Below are 16,901 nucleotides of genomic sequence, written 5' to 3'. Positions count from 1 at the left end.
GATCCTACTTGCATGGGGTTAGTACTCACTTTCCTGCAATAATGCCATCTTGTCAGATCAGATAGTAAGATGAACTCCTGACCATTTATGATTGCAAGAATAGTGGGGTTAGTCCTGACACATTTCAGTGTGGTTAACATTCTCTGTCTATATATGTTTTTATATTATTCCAGTCACAAAGATATCTGCAAACAATCTCCCTGTAATTTCTGTTGCTGGAAAGAATTGTGTAGAGTAGCTGGCTATAAATCCCATAAATCTGATTATGTATCTCTTTCAGCATAATTTAAATTTGTTGTAATAGAGAGAGTGTATTTACTATGGTTATCAAAAATCTATGGCAGCAGTTCTGATATGTATACTAAATGTGTGTGATTAGTCATTAACTTGACCAGTAAATGATTTTCCAGTGTTACTAGATCACATGTTTTAAATAAGACATGGAAGGGTCCCAATCCCTGCCACCATCATTAAGGGCCTACAAAATGTCATTTCATGAAGGAAATCTTTATAAATTATAAGAGTACAAAGAAGCATTTAAAGCATTATTATTGGGACCTGAATAACCTAATTGGGAAAATCCGTTAAAAGAAAATCACATCTATTGAGATCCTATTTACATGAGTGAATGAGGGACAAATGACTAATGTGGCTGAAAGAAGTTTTGGATAAGTGGGAAACTTCTCAAAGGGTGTGTGTACACTGCAGCTAGACACCCATGGCTGGCCTGTGCCCGCTGACTCCAGCTTGGGCTAGGGGGCTGTTTCATTGCAATATAGATGTTCGGACTCGGGCTGTGGCTCAAGCTCTGGGGACCCTCCCACCTTGCAAGACCCTGGGCTCCAGCGGAAGCCCAAATGTCTACACTTCAATTAAACAGCCCCTGAGCCCTGCGAGCCCAAGTCGGCTGCCATGGGCCAGGCGTAAGTTTTTAATTGCACTGTAGACATACCCAAAGTGTTCATATCCTCCCTCCCCACCCCTCAGGGGACATTACCTTTCACAGCTTATTTTTGGCTAAACAAGGTCCCACTGTAAATAAAGCATTAGCATTCACTTCAAGGCAAAGATCTTAGATTCCAAGTTTCAGTTCAGAGCAAGGTATTACAAGGCAAACTTTTATTCATAAGCCCCTGAAAATACTGTATAAAGATCTGCTAACATAGTTTTGAACGTATTCTATATTCAATCATCTTTTTCAAAATGCTTTTTGTAGACCGCGATACTGAAACAGCTTCATCTTCAAAACCAGAAGACTCTCACGATAGCGATAATTATAATCCCTTTAAAGAGGAAGGTGCTCCAGAGTACTTGAACCCATTTGATGAGCCAGATCCTGAACCCGAAATGTTTGTAACTGTCAAAGATTATCCTCCACAACCTGCAAAAAGGAAAAATGTAAGACCGGTGGACATGAGTAAATACCTCTATGCAGATACTACTAAAACTGAAGAGGAAGAGTTAGATGAGTAAGTATAATATTTGTAATATTTCATCTTGAAGCAATCTTAAAGTATTAGTGGGATTGTTGGCATAATCTCAGAGTATACATGGATTTAACCAGGGTGGTTCTTGCCCACATACACAGGACAGAATTCATCAGTCTCCCAAGCATGTTGACAGGATCTGTGGGGGCGTTTTTCTGCATATACCTTAGGAAAGATTTTGCCTTTCTCGGCAACCCTGAATAATTTCAAGTGAGGTAGAGAGGGATGATTGATGGGCCTTGGTCCTTCCTGTCTTGCTGCTATTGTTTTTTTCTTAAAACAAAGTATGTTTACTCTTAATGAAAGTGAGAGTTCTTGGGATGAGTGCACTTTGGGTGAACTGATAGACCTGGGAATCTGTATAGCAAATGTTGAATCATTGGGAACCCCATAAAGACAGCAACTACTTGAAAGGATGAAAGAGAAACACCCTGTTCACTTCCTTGGAATTTGTTTCTAATAATTCTTCATCACTGACCATTCTAATATCAAGGTTGGATGGTTTTTATCTAAAAGATCTGCTCTAGGAATTATTTTGGGGGAGTTCTCTGGCCTGTGATATACAGGAGGTCAGACTAGATGACTACAATGGTCCCTTTTGGCCTTGGAGTCGAAGAACCCTATCTAAAATTTTTATAAGACCGTGTTTGGCTGTCTTATGTTCTAGTAATGAAGCAGAATAGGGTGTGAGGGCATTTTTGCAATAACCAGGCAATTTGGGATGATTGAAGGCACAAACGTAAGGTGTGCTTGTGTCTTTAATCACCTTAAGAGTATGGTTATTACTCAGCAACCGCACCACCCATGCAAGGATTTATGGTGATTATACATGAGCAATTTTACAGACTACAACTGTAATTAACTTTTAATTGTAAAGACCTTGATGAGATTTATTATGGCATGACACTTGCATGGCTCTTATATTTAATAGTAATACAGGTGTCATGTTTTATCCTCATGTTTGCTCTGTTTATAGCTGTATTCTAGGAAACTGAAGAAGTTCCATGCACGCTGATAGAAATGTGTATAGGACCCCGGGGTTCATTTTCTCTTAAGTTCTGTGCCTGTGAATTTTTGTTTTTTTTTATTTTTGTTGTGTTTTTGTTGTGCTTGGTTTTTGTTCTGCTGTGAAAAATTGGCATTAGGGAATGCTTTCTCTGCCAGCTCCATTCAGTGTTGCGGGGGGGGGGGGGGGGGGTTGGTTTTCTGAACAAACTGCACCGGCTGCTGTATCTTCCCAGACTAAGAGTATGATTGCGCTGTTGACAGTGACACTAGACATTCCTGATCACTCACTGATCGGGGGCATCTGAAGGGGAAAATATTAATATACATACACAAAGAGGTGGGGACAGAGAACAGCAAAGACTGAGGAAGAAGAGAGGAAAGAGACAAAGGTGACAATGGAGTGGCAAGTGAAGGATTTTTTCTTTATTTTACTTACGCCCACATCCCTATCGTAAACAAATCTGTGCCAGACAGGCCACTGCAGTGTTTTAAAGGGCAGGCTTGTTCTTCCTTCCTGTCTTTGAGATTGTGGATTTCAGTAGCTCTTTGTTACAGCAGCTTTTGGTTTGTTTTAATTTTGTATTTTTCAAGTCTCTTAGGGGGATTTACAGTCCCCATTTGCTTTATTTTCTTAATGGAAGGTAAAAACGAACTCCGCAAGGATAAATGTTGTTCAAACCTAAGCTGGCCTGTATTTTCATTATTAAAATGGAGGGTGATGCGGTTAAATAGCATAGTAAATTAGACTTTTACATCGTAGTCGCCACTGGAGACCGTTCCTACTTCTTCACAGGTTCCTAAGGAGGTAAAGCCTTTGAAAAGTTGTGGGGACAGTTTATTAAATGTATGGAGTTGAATGGGGGCAAGGGAGACATTTGCAGTTCTGCATTGTGGATTGTTATGACACAAGGCCTGTTTAGGAACATAGGGATTGGTATAGTGGGTTAGACCAGCAGTCCATCTAGATCAGTATCCTTTGCCAGGTAGCAGCAATCATCAGATGCTTCTGTGAAAAATGGAAGAAACCCCATGAAAAACAGTTATGGAATGATGAGTATATAGGAGAAGCTTTTCCTCACTCCTGTAAGTTAGTGGTTTGCTTGTGCCCTGAAGCCTGAGAGTTTATTTCCCTTTGTACATTTTGTATTCTATCAAATGTGACTGTGGATATCCTTATCTATATAAATATGTAACCGTTTTTTAACCCTGCTAAGTTTTAGGCCTCAGTGGCACGGTATGGTGACAGGTATGCACTGTGTAAAATGTATTTCCCTTTTGCAGATATCAAATGTGTTTCCTTTCATTTTGTTGAATGTCCCCTTGTCCTTTTTTATAAAAAAAGGACAATTAGGAGCACCTGATTTACTCTCCTCTATACCCTTCATTATCTTATAGATCTCTATCATGTTCCCTCTTATTTGTCTCTTCTCTGAGCTAACTGGTCCTAACCTTTGCAATCTCTCTTCATACAGAAGTCTCTCCGTGTCTCTAATCATTTTCATCGCCCGTCTCTGGATGCTCCTATTTCTGCTACTGTACATCTATTTTAAGATGGGGTGACTAAACCTAAACACATGTTGAAGACATGGGCAAGCCATTGACTTGTATAACAGCATTATGGCATTATAAAACTTTCAGTAATATTTTCTGTATCACTCTTTATACATCCTGTCATTCTGTTTGCATTTTTGAGCAGCAATGAGCAGATCCTTTCATTGAGAGTGGTTTTGAGAGTAGTAGGAGGGCAACATGACAAATAGAAGGATCCCAAAGGATATTTCCCTTCCTCACTTGAAAAGCAATGCATTTTTACCCTTGCATTTAAAGGGTTTTTTGTGTTTGGGATTTTTTTGTTTTTGTTTTTTTGTTTGGTTTTTGTTTTTTGTTTTTTTTTATTGCAGTATACTTCATGAATCACTCTGTATTCCTCTTGCTGTGTTCATGTTAAATTTGATGCTCACTACCAAGAATAAGGATGAGAAAACTTTTAAAATCAGGTGTCTGGTCCCATTATCCTTTCAAGAGGGCAGAGCATGGATTTTGGACTCAATCTTGTAGACAAGATGAAATAAATGATTTTAACAATGTTAGAACTATCATTATGAGAGGGTAGGAGGCAGGAATGGGAACTGGAATGTGACTGGGGACTTGCTTCTGTAGGACCAATGACATAATGGCAATCTAACTTTTTTTTAACTAAAAGTTCATGCCATTAGATCTCTTCAGTGTGAGACCCAGGTTCTATTTTGATTGAGCCCTATACTAAACTCTGACCACAGCTCTGGATATCGCTCATGCCTAAGAAAAGTGATCGCTAAATGTTAAATTACTTAGCACTGGGATCTGGGATTTTTTTTAAGTTAAATACCAATGCAAAATGTCCTTAACATTAGAAAATCCTAATGGAATAAATTAGAGGAAGCATGATTTAGTGTACAGGAAATCTGTTTAAAGGCATGTATAGCCCTATGCATAACTCTACTACTAGAGTGCCCTGAGAGTTGATTTCTAATCCAGGTCTGCCACAGAGTTGCTATGTAACCTTGGGCAAAGTACATAACACCTCTATGCCTTACTTTCTCTATTGGTAAAAATATTGACTTAAGATGGTTTGCTTAATGGAGACTTGCTTCATTGATGATTGATATCGTCAGAATATGTATGTAAATGCAAAATTATTTATCATAAGTATATTGTGGTGGCAGTGCTACAGCTTACATGTTCTATTAAGGATATTCTACTATCAGGAAACTCAAAACAGATCTCTTGTGGGTTGAAATTTTGGTCATAGCTTAAAGAGGGAAGTGTTTGCAAAGTTTGAATAAAGTTAATTTGGCCATTTTTTAATTTTAGGCAAGCACCAAAAATTACTTGTGCATTTTTAAAAATGCGCTCAAGTTTAAAAAAAAAAAATCAAAATTGGCCAGTGGCTAGTCCTTAATAAAGAATAGTTGCTTTGCTAAGTTAACTAAAGTTAAGCATTTGAAAATTGCATAAGTACGCACCTCTTTAAATTGCACTCTTTTATAGTATCACACTTGGCCTATTCTTTTAATTGTTTCATTTGGAATTTAGCTCTTCCTTCAATAAAATGATTTTCAATAGCCAGTAATACCAGCCCAAAACATATCGAATAGCTCAAAATAAAAAATGGAAGTTATTTTCAAATCAAATGATTTGGTTCTATAGTTTCTATTCTCATTAACCTGACTGAATTAATGGAGGGCACTATAATTGATGAAAGTTGCAACTATGTTTTCTTACTTCTTGAAGTTGTTTGATAGACTAGAGAAGCAACTAACTGTGGTGTTGATGACTACTGATTGCTGAGATGTTTGCTGGGTGCCTTATCTTGCGATGGACAGTTCAGCTTCTCTCTAGATAAATTCCATTATAACCGTTGGTTATATAATATAGTTGAAGCACAGACTGCATGAGCCAATTAATATCTTCCAGCCAGGATTCATTCAGCCAGATTTTGCCTGGTCTTGCTCACCAGGCAACCGAACACGAGCCAAATTCTGCTGTGTTACAAATCTGTAAATCTGAAGTAAATCGACTGACTTCAAAACTTGGGTTTTACATTATAATTTACCATTAGAAACCGAGCCTGTGTCATGCGTCTAATATTTTAGGAATCTTATCAAAATTAACAATTCAAAGAAACTTTTAGGACTGGTTTTAAAATGAGGTGAAAAGTGTAACGTCAATGTGCTCTGTCTTTAATATACACCGAATGTAGATACAGCCTATGTTTAAAGCAAATTCTAAACAAGCCTGTAACTTAATTGTAGGCCTTGCTTCTTGGTAAATGTGTTGTGGTAAAAGTCTTTATTTAAGAGCAGGAATGTAAGAAAATTAATTTTAAAATGTGGTTCCACCCAGTTCTCAGATTTCTTTACTCCCATTAATCTGAACTTTTTACTCACAGCAAATTAACATTAATTTCTTAGAAAAGTCCCAGTGCACATAATTTCTGTAATTCTAAGTAAGGGTGTAGAGGGTCAGTTAGTTCATTGTCAAAACATGTTGCATTTGCTGGCTAGTCAGAAGACTAAATTGTGAAACTAAAGAAAACATTGTGATCTCCTTAAAACATATTGTTCTTCACTCTTTATCTTTTTTCATTTTTATTTTCACCTTCCTTTGAACTCTGTAATGTTTGAAGACAGCTCAACAAGGTTGTCAGCAAAATTAGAACAATTGACAGGTACTGTTCAGTCTTCGGTTCCAAACCGAATACCGTCCATTTTCCTCCTCCTCCCCTGGAGTATGTCCATCCTTTTTTTGTTTAAACAGTTATTTTGACATCACCCTTAGCTTTGATTTCACTAGTGTTTTTTGCATTTGATAAGTGCTGAAGTGAGAACACCTCAAACATGCCTTCAGTCAGTGGACTTGTTATTTTAGTCTTAATCTCTCCTTTCACTTGGGTATCTAAATCTTTCTCTGTAATAAACAGCAGGAGTCCCACAGTATGGTGAGCTTCATGCACCAAGCCAGTTGCTGAATGGTTGTTTTAGTTTCTTCCTCCCTTCTCCACATTCCCACAGATGTGTTTACTAAACTTCACCCTTCCAGAGTAGACTTATTCTCTGTGGTGTAACACAACAATTACTTTCTTCTGCTCACTGATAAAGAAGAAAGGGGCAAAACTGCATCAAAGTCATTTCTAAGGCATTTCAATAAATTGAGGAAAATATTTTAAAACTAAAATATTCTTAAAGGGTTTTTTGTTTTTAAAGTGAAATAGGAAAGGAAACGGAGTGCTAAATCAGCTATTAATGAAGAATACTTATTATAATAGTTCAATTTTTAAAGTTTCATTTGTCTAAAAACTGCCTACCAGTTTGATTCTCTAGCACTGAGAGGAAAATTCTGACTGGATATGGGTGCTTAACCTCTTACCTAATGCTGGATACAATATTGTTTCCATCTAAAAATGAATTCAAGGGACTGAGGCTATTTATTTTTGACGTGTTGCACTTCATCTAATTGTATGTAGGTCTGTCTTGGGAATTTGTTATGTCACTGCATGAGCACAGAGTTCAGCAAATTATACATAGATTTATTTATTTATCTTACTGGGAAAGTGTAGAATAGTAAAGGATGGACTAGTGGATCAGATTATTTTTATAAGTGGAGGTCTGTTGTTGGACATATTGAAAAGAATGGGAAATAAGAGAGAAAGTGAATAAATTAGCTTGATACAGAGAAGGGCCCCTTATTAGATACAATATTGCTATCTATTTTACATGCTGAGAGTAAATACGTTAAATGCTTAGGAGAAGCTCTTGTATTATCAGCTGACATAAGAATCACTGGAGACCTGGCTAAAAAGTGTGAATGCTAGGAAAGTGCTTATTTTATTTAGCATAGAGAGAGAGAGACTATAAATGGTGCAGCTGAGGTGATAGTGCGTCAGACTACACATGAACATGTTTGGCTGGGTTTCTTTAAAGATGTTTCGCCAAATAATGTGCAAAACAAATTATAGCTATTTATCTATGCAAACACCATTAGCCATTATTTTCCTGTGCTGTTTTGTGTTCCATTGCGTGTTCTCAGAATTATATGATGGCTGTTTGTGACTGAAATGAAAATGTACTTGACTTTAACTGTATATATATGCTGAGGCCAAGATTTTTAAACATAGGGTATCTAAAGTTGGTCTCCAAAATCCACATTTAATTATCTAAATAAAAGTCTCTAGATTCTCAAAGTTGTTTAGCACCTCCAGCATCCATCAACTTCAATGAGACTTATGGGTGCTCGGCCACTTTTCTATAGGCAGCTAAATATGGACTTAGGAACCTAGCTTTAGATACCCAGTTTTACAAATGCTGGCCTAAAGCAATTGCTGGCTGTACATAATTCACTCATCAGTCTTAAAAGGCAGCAACAGCACAATCAAAACAATCAACTATTATTTTTGTTTTGAAAGTGCAAAGAGATAGCAAAGAAATATGTTTCCCTTCTTTTAATTAGATCAAATCCATTTTATGAACCAAAATCAAGCCCTGCTTTAAATAATCAAGTTACTACCCTGCAAGAAGCAGAAAAGATGAAAAGAAAGGCTCCGGCACCACCAGTCTTCTCACCAAAGACAGAGACAGGAATGAGTGAGAATATGTCAGCCGTTCCTGCAGTGAAGGAGCTTTCTTCTTCTCCTAAGGTAGGTTTTTCATAACCAAATGTTGTGATTGCTGATTAAAGTACCTCCGTGTGTATCGTATGCATCTTCCTACTACAAGTCATCTTAAAATCTATGTACCTTAATAAGGTGCACCCTCCCTCACTCCGTTATTTGTTCACTCACTCACTCATATATGCATATTGAGAAACCAATGGTAGAGCTACTTGAGGACAGCAGTGACAAAAGAGAAAAGGCGCTTCTGGTAACAAATATTCCAGGACAGCTCTGTGCAATGAGAGGGAAGAAAATCAAGTTGTACAGTACTTGGGCTTGATCTATTATAATGGCACTAAAGCTAAAAATATTGTAGGCTGCAGTGTGCAGACTAGGTATTTTTGAGGTATAACAGCCGACCCATTTAAGTATGAATTGCATCTCCTGTAAATCAGCAGTTACTACCCTTTGTGCATCTGTAATAGACTACGCATTGCATATAATGAGTTTATACGTTAAAGGGAGCCTTTTAAAACCGATTTAGCATATTATTGCATGTGTGTTTACTTGTTGGGTGGGGAAGAGATGGAAGAAAGCTTTCTACCTCTCCAACACAGCACCAAGCTGAGGATCTCCATTTTAAACCTACTACTGTCCTTCAGGCCCTGTGTTGTAGCAATCACCATTCCATTTAAGAGTTGAATGGGATTCCTTGTCATACCTATCAAACCACTGCTTAATTAGTCAGAACTTAATTAGTCAGATTGGTTGCTGATGTCTCCGGCCCCCAGGGACGGATCTCACTGTCTCCTCAGCATTCAGTGAAAGGAAAGAGTCTCAGGCCTGGTCTACACTAGCAAGTTAGGTCAACATAAGCTGCCTTGCATCCACCTACTTGTCCAAGGGTCTACACTTAAATTTGTCTCCCACTGATATCCGTGCCCCGTTACGCCGACATAGTAACACCACCCGCTCGAGCGGCACTGGGCATGGTCAATGTACTGAAGTCAATGCTGTGCAAGTGTAGACACTGTGTTACTTATGTCGACCCTAACAGTCCACCAGCAGCTGGCCCTTAATGCTTGATTCTGCCCCAGGGTCATGGAGACCAGAAGGCCCCCCTCTCCTCTAAAGCCCTGCACATTCTTGAAGTGCCATTTCGTGATTGTCCAGCTTGGTGAGCACATTGGTGAGCTCTCCTTTGTTACGTGCAACTGACCATGCTGGCTACACACTCCACACATGCTCCGACGTGGAGTGGACAGGAGATATTGGATCTCCTGGGCCTGTGGTGAGAAGAGATTGTACAAGCACAGCTACAGACCCAAGCATAGATATCTATGAGCAGATGGCACGGGGGATGCAGGAGAAGGGGTATGACAGAGACTGGCAGCAGTGCCACCTGAAAGCAAAGGAACTGCATCAGGCATATCAGAAGGCCGGGGAGGCCAACAGTTGATCTGGTGCCAAGCCGCAGACCTGTTGCTTTGACGAAGAGCTGCATGCTGTACTTGGTGGAGAACTCACCACCATGGATACCTCCAAGGAGCCCAAGCCACAGGCCCCTGGCATGATCAGAAAGGAGGATGGGGAACATGCAACCAAGGGATCCAGCTATGCTGTGAGCCAGGACCTGTTTGAGACTCCACCGCAGTGCAGTCAGTGCCAGTAGTCGAACACAGGCGAGCCTGATGCAGGGGGAGGAAATTTGGGTAAGTGTGTAATTGTATTTCCCATTCCAATGATGTACTGATGGCGCCCCTAACTTAATAAGACACAGCTATTGACTTTTAATTAATGTATTCATGCTAGAAGAGAGAGCAGTGCAACAACAAGAGGTAGCATTGTTATTTACCTATCATTCCCCTGTAGAGTTAGGCAATGGGAGCCATTGTTTATGTATACAGGGATGTCCTGTATACATAAACAATCTGCGAAATCTCAAAGAAACTTTCATGGGGGTTCTCGGCAATCCTCTCCGAAAGATTTCTAAAGGGGGGGGGGAGGGGCAGTCTTATTTCTTCCTCAGCGGTAGGACACTTTCCTGTGCCAGTCAGCAATAACTTGATCAGACACCATTGCATACTCAGGCTAGCAGCATATGGGCCCAGGTGGCTTCTGGACCCCAGAAGCAGCTGTGCTGTCTGTGCCTTCGTTACCTGCAGGAATGAAAAAATCCACATCACCTGTGGAAAACAGTGCCAGTATTCAGTACCATTGCCCTGTACTCATAGTTTCATGCAGCCAAGCAATTCCCTTCTCATTTAAAAGCTTCCGACAATAGTGGGGAGCTGTGCAGGCTCCATGCTTCTGTCAGAGATGAGCAAGATCCCAGCAAGGAGGGATGTGCAGGTTCGTGTACAGTTACCAGGGCAATGGAGCATCTGCAGTAGCACGATTTATGGTATAACCAGGATCCAGAGAATCCAAGAAAGGGATTTCCACTGATGAGATATTATCCCTTTGCTCCTGAATACAGACTTCACTGACTCACTTTTCCCACCCCATATTCTTTTGTAGACTGCCATTAAAAAGCAATGAAATTAAATACAAACTAAAATATCAAGGTTTGGTATTTGGCAAAAGCAAAGAACTTCTTTGTATAACAAATAATCATTATACTGTAGTGCCTAGAGGCTCCAACGGAGATCAGGCCCCATTGAGCTAAGTGATGTACATATACATGTTCAGATACAGTCTCTGCTCCAAAGAGCTAAACATCTAAATAGATGAGACAGACAAAATATTATTAACCTCACTTTTACAGATAACAGAAACACAGAGAAATTATGGCCAAGATTTCAAAAAAGCAGACTTTAAGAAACTCCGAGAATTGGTAGGTAAGGTTCCCCGGGAAGAAAATCTAAGGGAAAAAGGAGTTCAGGAGAGCTGGCAATTTTTCAAGGAGATAATATTAAAGGCACAACTGCAAACTATCCCAATACTTAGGAAGGATAGGAAGAATAGTAAGAGGCCAATATGGCTTCATCAGGAGCTTTTTAATTACCTGAAAATCAGAAAGGAATCCTATAAAAAGAAGTAATATGAACAGATTGCTGAGGAGGAGTACAAAAGAATACCACAAGCATGTAGGGACAAAAAGAGTAAGGCACAAAATGAGTTACCCCAGCAAGGGACATGAAAGGCAATAAGAAATGATTCTTTAAATACATTAGGAGCAAGAGAATAATGAAGGAAAGTGTAGGTCCTCTACTTAGCAGGGAAGGAGAGCAAATAATTGATGATATCAAGAAGCTGAGGTGTTTAATTTTGCTTCAGTCTTCACTAAAAAGGTAAATGGTGATCAGATACTCAACACAATATTAACAGCAAGAGGAAAGAAATGCAAGCTGAAATAGAGAACAGGTTAAAGAATATTCAGATAAGTTAGATGTATTCAAGTTGGTAGGGCCTGATGAAGTTCATCTTAGGGTACTTAAGAAACTAGGTGAAGCAATCTTGAAACCATTAGCAAGTATTGTTGAGAATTCATGGAGAACTGGTGACGTCCCAGGCCATGTCTATACTTACGACTAGATTGGCATTCCTGTGATCGATGCAGCAGTGTCAATTTTAGCAGGTCTGGTGAAGACCCACTAAGTCGATGGCAGAGCACTCTCCCATCGACTTCTGTATTCCAAATCCCTGAGAAGCGTAAAGTATGTCGGCGGGAGAGCGTGGTGGAGACACCGCTGTAAGTCGACCGAAGTAGCATAACTTAGAGTAGTTATCAGTAGTTCACTGTCATACTGGGAGGGTGTATCTAGTGCGGTCCCCAGGGGTCAGTCCTGGTGCAAGTACTATTCAATATTTTCATTAATGACTTGGATAATGAAGGGGAGAGAATACTTATAAAATTTGCAGATGACACCAAGCTAGGAGAGGTTGTAAGCATTTTGGAGGACAGGATTAGAATGCAAAATGACCTTGACAAATTGGAGAATTGGTCTGAAACTAACAAGATTAAATTCAGTGAAGACAAGTGGAAAGTACTACAGTTAGGAAGGATAAATCAAATGCACAAATACAAAATAGCTGCTTTGTGACTTTGTAACTCTGGCCAGGTCACACTGTGATTTTTCCCTTCCATGGGAGTCTTTCAAAGTCCTTCAGTACCAGTAGTGTCAGGCAATCCTTACGCTCTTTGACCTGACTGTCACTCCCACAGTGACTCAAGCTGTCTTCTTGTTCACTGCCTCACGCAATGCCATTCTGCAGTGGAGGGTAAGGGAACCCAGACCCACCTTCTGCACTGGGTTCCAGCTCAGAGCCCAGTAGCAAGCAGTTAAGGTCTGCAGATATACCAGCCTGGTCTTGGCCCTGGACTACTTCTTACTATGCTTCTCCAAGCTTTTTATTCTCCAGCTTTCTCTCTTTGGCCTGCTAGGTAAACCCTTTCTCAGGGGTTCCGATCCCTGCCCCCTTCCTTCTCCCTTACCTCAGGGAAAGAGATTACAGGTTGGCACTGTTGCCAGCCTCCTGGCTTTATAGAAGCCCCACTTGTTCCCTCACAGGTGAGCTTCCTTCTAATTAGTGCCCTCCACACCACCTAAATCTCCCCCATTTGCAGCTTACTTAGCTGATTGGGCCCTTCTGGCCTAATTCAACTCTTTCAGGGCCAATGTGGGGAGCGCACCCCATCACGGTGCCTAATTATGGATTTAGAAGTCTAAAGTTAGCTTGAAGCCTGTTTTTGAAAATCTTGGCAAAAGTGATTTTCCCCAGGCCACAAAGGAAATCTGGGCAGAGCTGAGAAACTAATCCAGATTTCTCAAGTCCCAATCATTTGCCTTAACTACCAGACCATCGTTCCTTGCACTGCTTTTTTGCACATGCCTTAATATTCTTGCACCATTCTGAGCAGTGGTCGATTTGGGGCTCTTAAAACACATCTGTTTCCCTTGTTGAAGAAAGAGTGATGTCAGAGCATCAAGTATGGCATAATTTGTACTTCTTACATTATGTACATTTTCTTATCTACTACATGCACGTGAGTCCCGTTAACTGTTAAACCAAGATAGACCCAATTGCACCTTGGCCACACCAGAAACTCCACCTGAGCTGCCACCATGAATATCTGCCTTCGTCGTCGGTGTCCCTCCAGATCTCCAACTCTCTTCCCAACTTCCACAAAATCTTCTCCTCCTGGCTGCCTTAATGAGGAGCCAGACAAGCAGCATCACGTCCACCCTTAACAGGTTCATCACATTGCACTCTGCAGAACTGTTGCTGCTCGGCAAATTCATTACAATGGGTTGTGTCTCGATATAGCGGTACATGATAGGTGGAGCTGGTAGTGAGTCCTTAAGGCTATGTCTACATTACGAGTGAGGGTTGTGATCCCCAGCTCATGTAGACATACTCATGCTAGCTCTCATCTGATTTAACACACTAAAAAGTGTGATTGCTGAAGCCCAGACAGTGGCAGCATGGGCTAGCGGCCCTGAGTACAAACCCACTTGAACCCCCCTGGATACATATAGAGGGTGGCTAGTCCATGCCATTGTTGTCTGTGTTGCTGCAGCTGTGCTACTATTTATAGGGTGCTAGTTCAGATGGGAGTATGAATACGTTCATGCGAGATGGGAATCAGACCCCAGCTTGAAGCATAGACATGTCCTTACTTAAGACGTGTCCTTACCTGACACTTCCTATTATGAAGACCCTATTTTCAGTTGCTTATAATTTTGCCAACCTTTAACCGTTTTGGCTGAAATTTTCTATGCTGGGTGTCTGTCTCAGGATGGATTTTTTTTTATTGCTTCAGCAAAAATAATTCAGTCATGTCTGAAAAGGAGATTGGGGAAAATACATTGTTTTGCCCATTTTTTTTTTTAAATCTTACAACCTTTTTGTTGAACAGCTGTAGCTTCACCGTGGTTTTGGACAATAAATTTGAAATTTGGCAGGTGCTTGGCCTTTATGTCAAGAATGTAGCTTGTGCTGTTTTTGTTAAAAACTGCCCAGAGCTGGCCAAGCTAGAAGCCTTTGAAATATCACATGTTGCACATGCTCAGTAGAAGCTTATTATCTGGCATCTAAATTCTCCAAAGATTTTGTCTGTCCTGGGCATGTTCCAGCCCAAGGTTGCAAAAGCTAAGCAGAACTTTCCCTGTGATTGCTGCTTCTGACTGCTGTGGGGCACTGTGGCACTGAGCACCAGAACTGAGATCTGGGAGATTCTCCTGTGCTTTCAGTGATCTCCCTGCTGGCACCCAGGCTGCTTAGGGGAGGAATCAGTCTGAGTGGAGTGCAGAGAGGACAATAGCTGGACTGGGGGTGGGGTGTTTGTGTGTGAGTAGATGGGCAGGGGGTGGTGATAGAAGTCATAGATTGGAATAAGGAGTCTGAGGAGGAGAGGCTGGGGGTGGGGAGACTGGGATTGGGAGCCAGTTGGGGAGAGGAACTGAGCCAGGATGAGGAGCTATGGGTGAAGGGAAACAGGAAGTGGATGGGCAAGAAATTTGGGACAGTGTGCTGGGGGGGGGGGCACTGAGATTGGCTGAGGAGCCCAAGGGAGGTGACTGGGACTGGCTAGTGAAGGAGCCTGAGGCAAGTAGCTTGAGAGGGAGACTGGGATGAAGAGCCTGAGGAAGGTGCCTGGGACTGGGAGACAGGATGCCGGAAAGATTGGGGTCAGACAAGGAGTCAGCAGAGAGAGACTGGGACTGTGATGAGGAGCTTGGGTTGATGGATAGTAGGACTGGCTAGGCGAGGAGGCTGGGACAAGGAGCCAGGAAGAGAGTGTGGTAAAGACGGGACGGGGACAGCGATAGGCTGTGGGCAGGGCCGGCTCCAGCATTTCTGCCGCCCCAAGCAAAAAAATAAAAGCCGCAATCGCGACCGGCGGCGGCAATTGGGGGGGGGGGGGAAAGGCGCGATCGGTGGCGGCAGTTCAGCGGCAGGTCCTTCGCTCCTAGAGGGAGTGAGGGGCCTGCCGCCCCCGAATTGCTGCACATGCCGCCCCTCTCCCTTGGCCGCCCCAAGCACCTGCTTGTTAAGCTGGTGCCTGGAGCCGGCCCTGGCTGTGGGGGACAAAGGCAGAGGTGTCAGGACCGGGAATACAGTGGAAGAAGTGTCTGACCACTAGAGTACACACTCCTCCAGAGCCTGAAATGGATCCCAAGATTCCTGAGCTTCAGAACTCCTCTGCTGTCAGCAAATAACAGTGAAAACCCTCTTGCAAAATGTCTCTCTCTTATCCTCTGTACGGCCAGCCACTAGAGAGGTAACCTACTACTGCTCAAGTGCCAGACAAATGTGTTGTAGATTTAAAGGTTCCAGCTGTGCTGATGACCCCATGTGAATGTCTATATGATTCTGCATGATGGAATGTCTCTTTCTGCAGTTTGCTTTTTTAAAAACCTAGGAAATTACACACACAAATCACCATTACGTTTTGATGTTTAAAGTTTAAAAGGGGTCGGGGGAGGGGGGAGTTATCGTTTAATTAAAGAGTGTCATGATGGATACACGCAACGGGGCCAAACTAACGTTGTATAGCAACCTTAATCCATGCATTTACTTAACTTTTTAGTGCTTGACTTTGCACCCTTGATGTTCTTTTAACAGTTTGAAGTGTGTAATATGGAAATTTCACATCATGCACTGTTCTAAAACTAATGCGTAGATACACTGAAATTTAAGGAAGCAGCCTTAACTCACAATAATTTTGTTGGTGTAATTTTTAGTATCTGAATAGCAATGGAACAACTGCAATGTGAAACCATGACATAGGGAGCAGGGTGGGTTTTTTGGGCAGAGGGGAGGTTCTTGAATCATTGATAGGGTGATATGATATTCAGAACGTACTTAATTTGAAGTATTTTTCAATATGAACATTTTTTACATTATTGCAACCCGTACTCTGTATTATTTATACTTCTGTAACAAAGGTGGTTACAATTCTGAAAGTATCCTTTTAGCATGGCCTATCTCCTTGCTTGTACTTTTACATTCTACATTGATCTTTATCTATAGAACAAAAGCTCTTCTTTGACAAGCACTACTGAGTAATCACAAAAACTACTGCCACTTAAACAACAAAATGAAAAAATTAGTTACTTCACATGGTAGGAAATATAAAGTAATGGTGAAACAGGAGATGGACTGTTGGCACAAGTAACTCATTTGTTAATAATAATGATAATGTTAAGCAATTCCTTAGAACCTTCCACTGAAGGAAGTCTGAGCACTTTACAAACACTAATTTAGGCACACCCTTCCGAGAGGAAAAATATTATAATTCCCATTTTAGAGATGAGTAAACTGAGATA

At 41.1% G+C, this 16,901-nt stretch overlaps 1 protein-coding gene across 29 annotated transcripts in view; it reads left to right on the top strand.

Moving 5' to 3' along the window:
• EHBP1 (EH domain binding protein 1) overlaps positions 1 to 16,901 on the top strand; it is a 326,704-nt gene that overhangs the window by 168,629 nt on the left and 141,174 nt on the right. For 16 of the 29 annotated variants that reach the window (XM_065589733.1, XM_065589736.1, XM_065589735.1 and 13 more), the window contains 2 exons: positions 1,217 to 1,469; positions 8,484 to 8,670. In XM_065589733.1, the coding sequence (XP_065445805.1) occupies positions 1,217 to 1,469; positions 8,484 to 8,670 (440 nt within the window). Of the gene's footprint in view, positions 1 to 1,216; positions 1,470 to 6,663; positions 6,706 to 8,483; positions 8,671 to 16,901 lie in introns of all 29 variants that reach the window. The other 13 variants (XM_065589720.1, XM_065589732.1, XM_065589731.1 and 10 more) reach the window with 1 other exon arrangement.

Source organism: Chrysemys picta, chromosome 3 (assembly GCF_011386835.1).
Source record: "Chrysemys picta bellii isolate R12L10 chromosome 3, ASM1138683v2, whole genome shotgun sequence".
Lineage (NCBI taxonomy): Eukaryota > Metazoa > Chordata > Testudines > Emydidae > Chrysemys > Chrysemys picta.
This window is presented reverse-complemented; position numbering and strand designations above follow the sequence as displayed.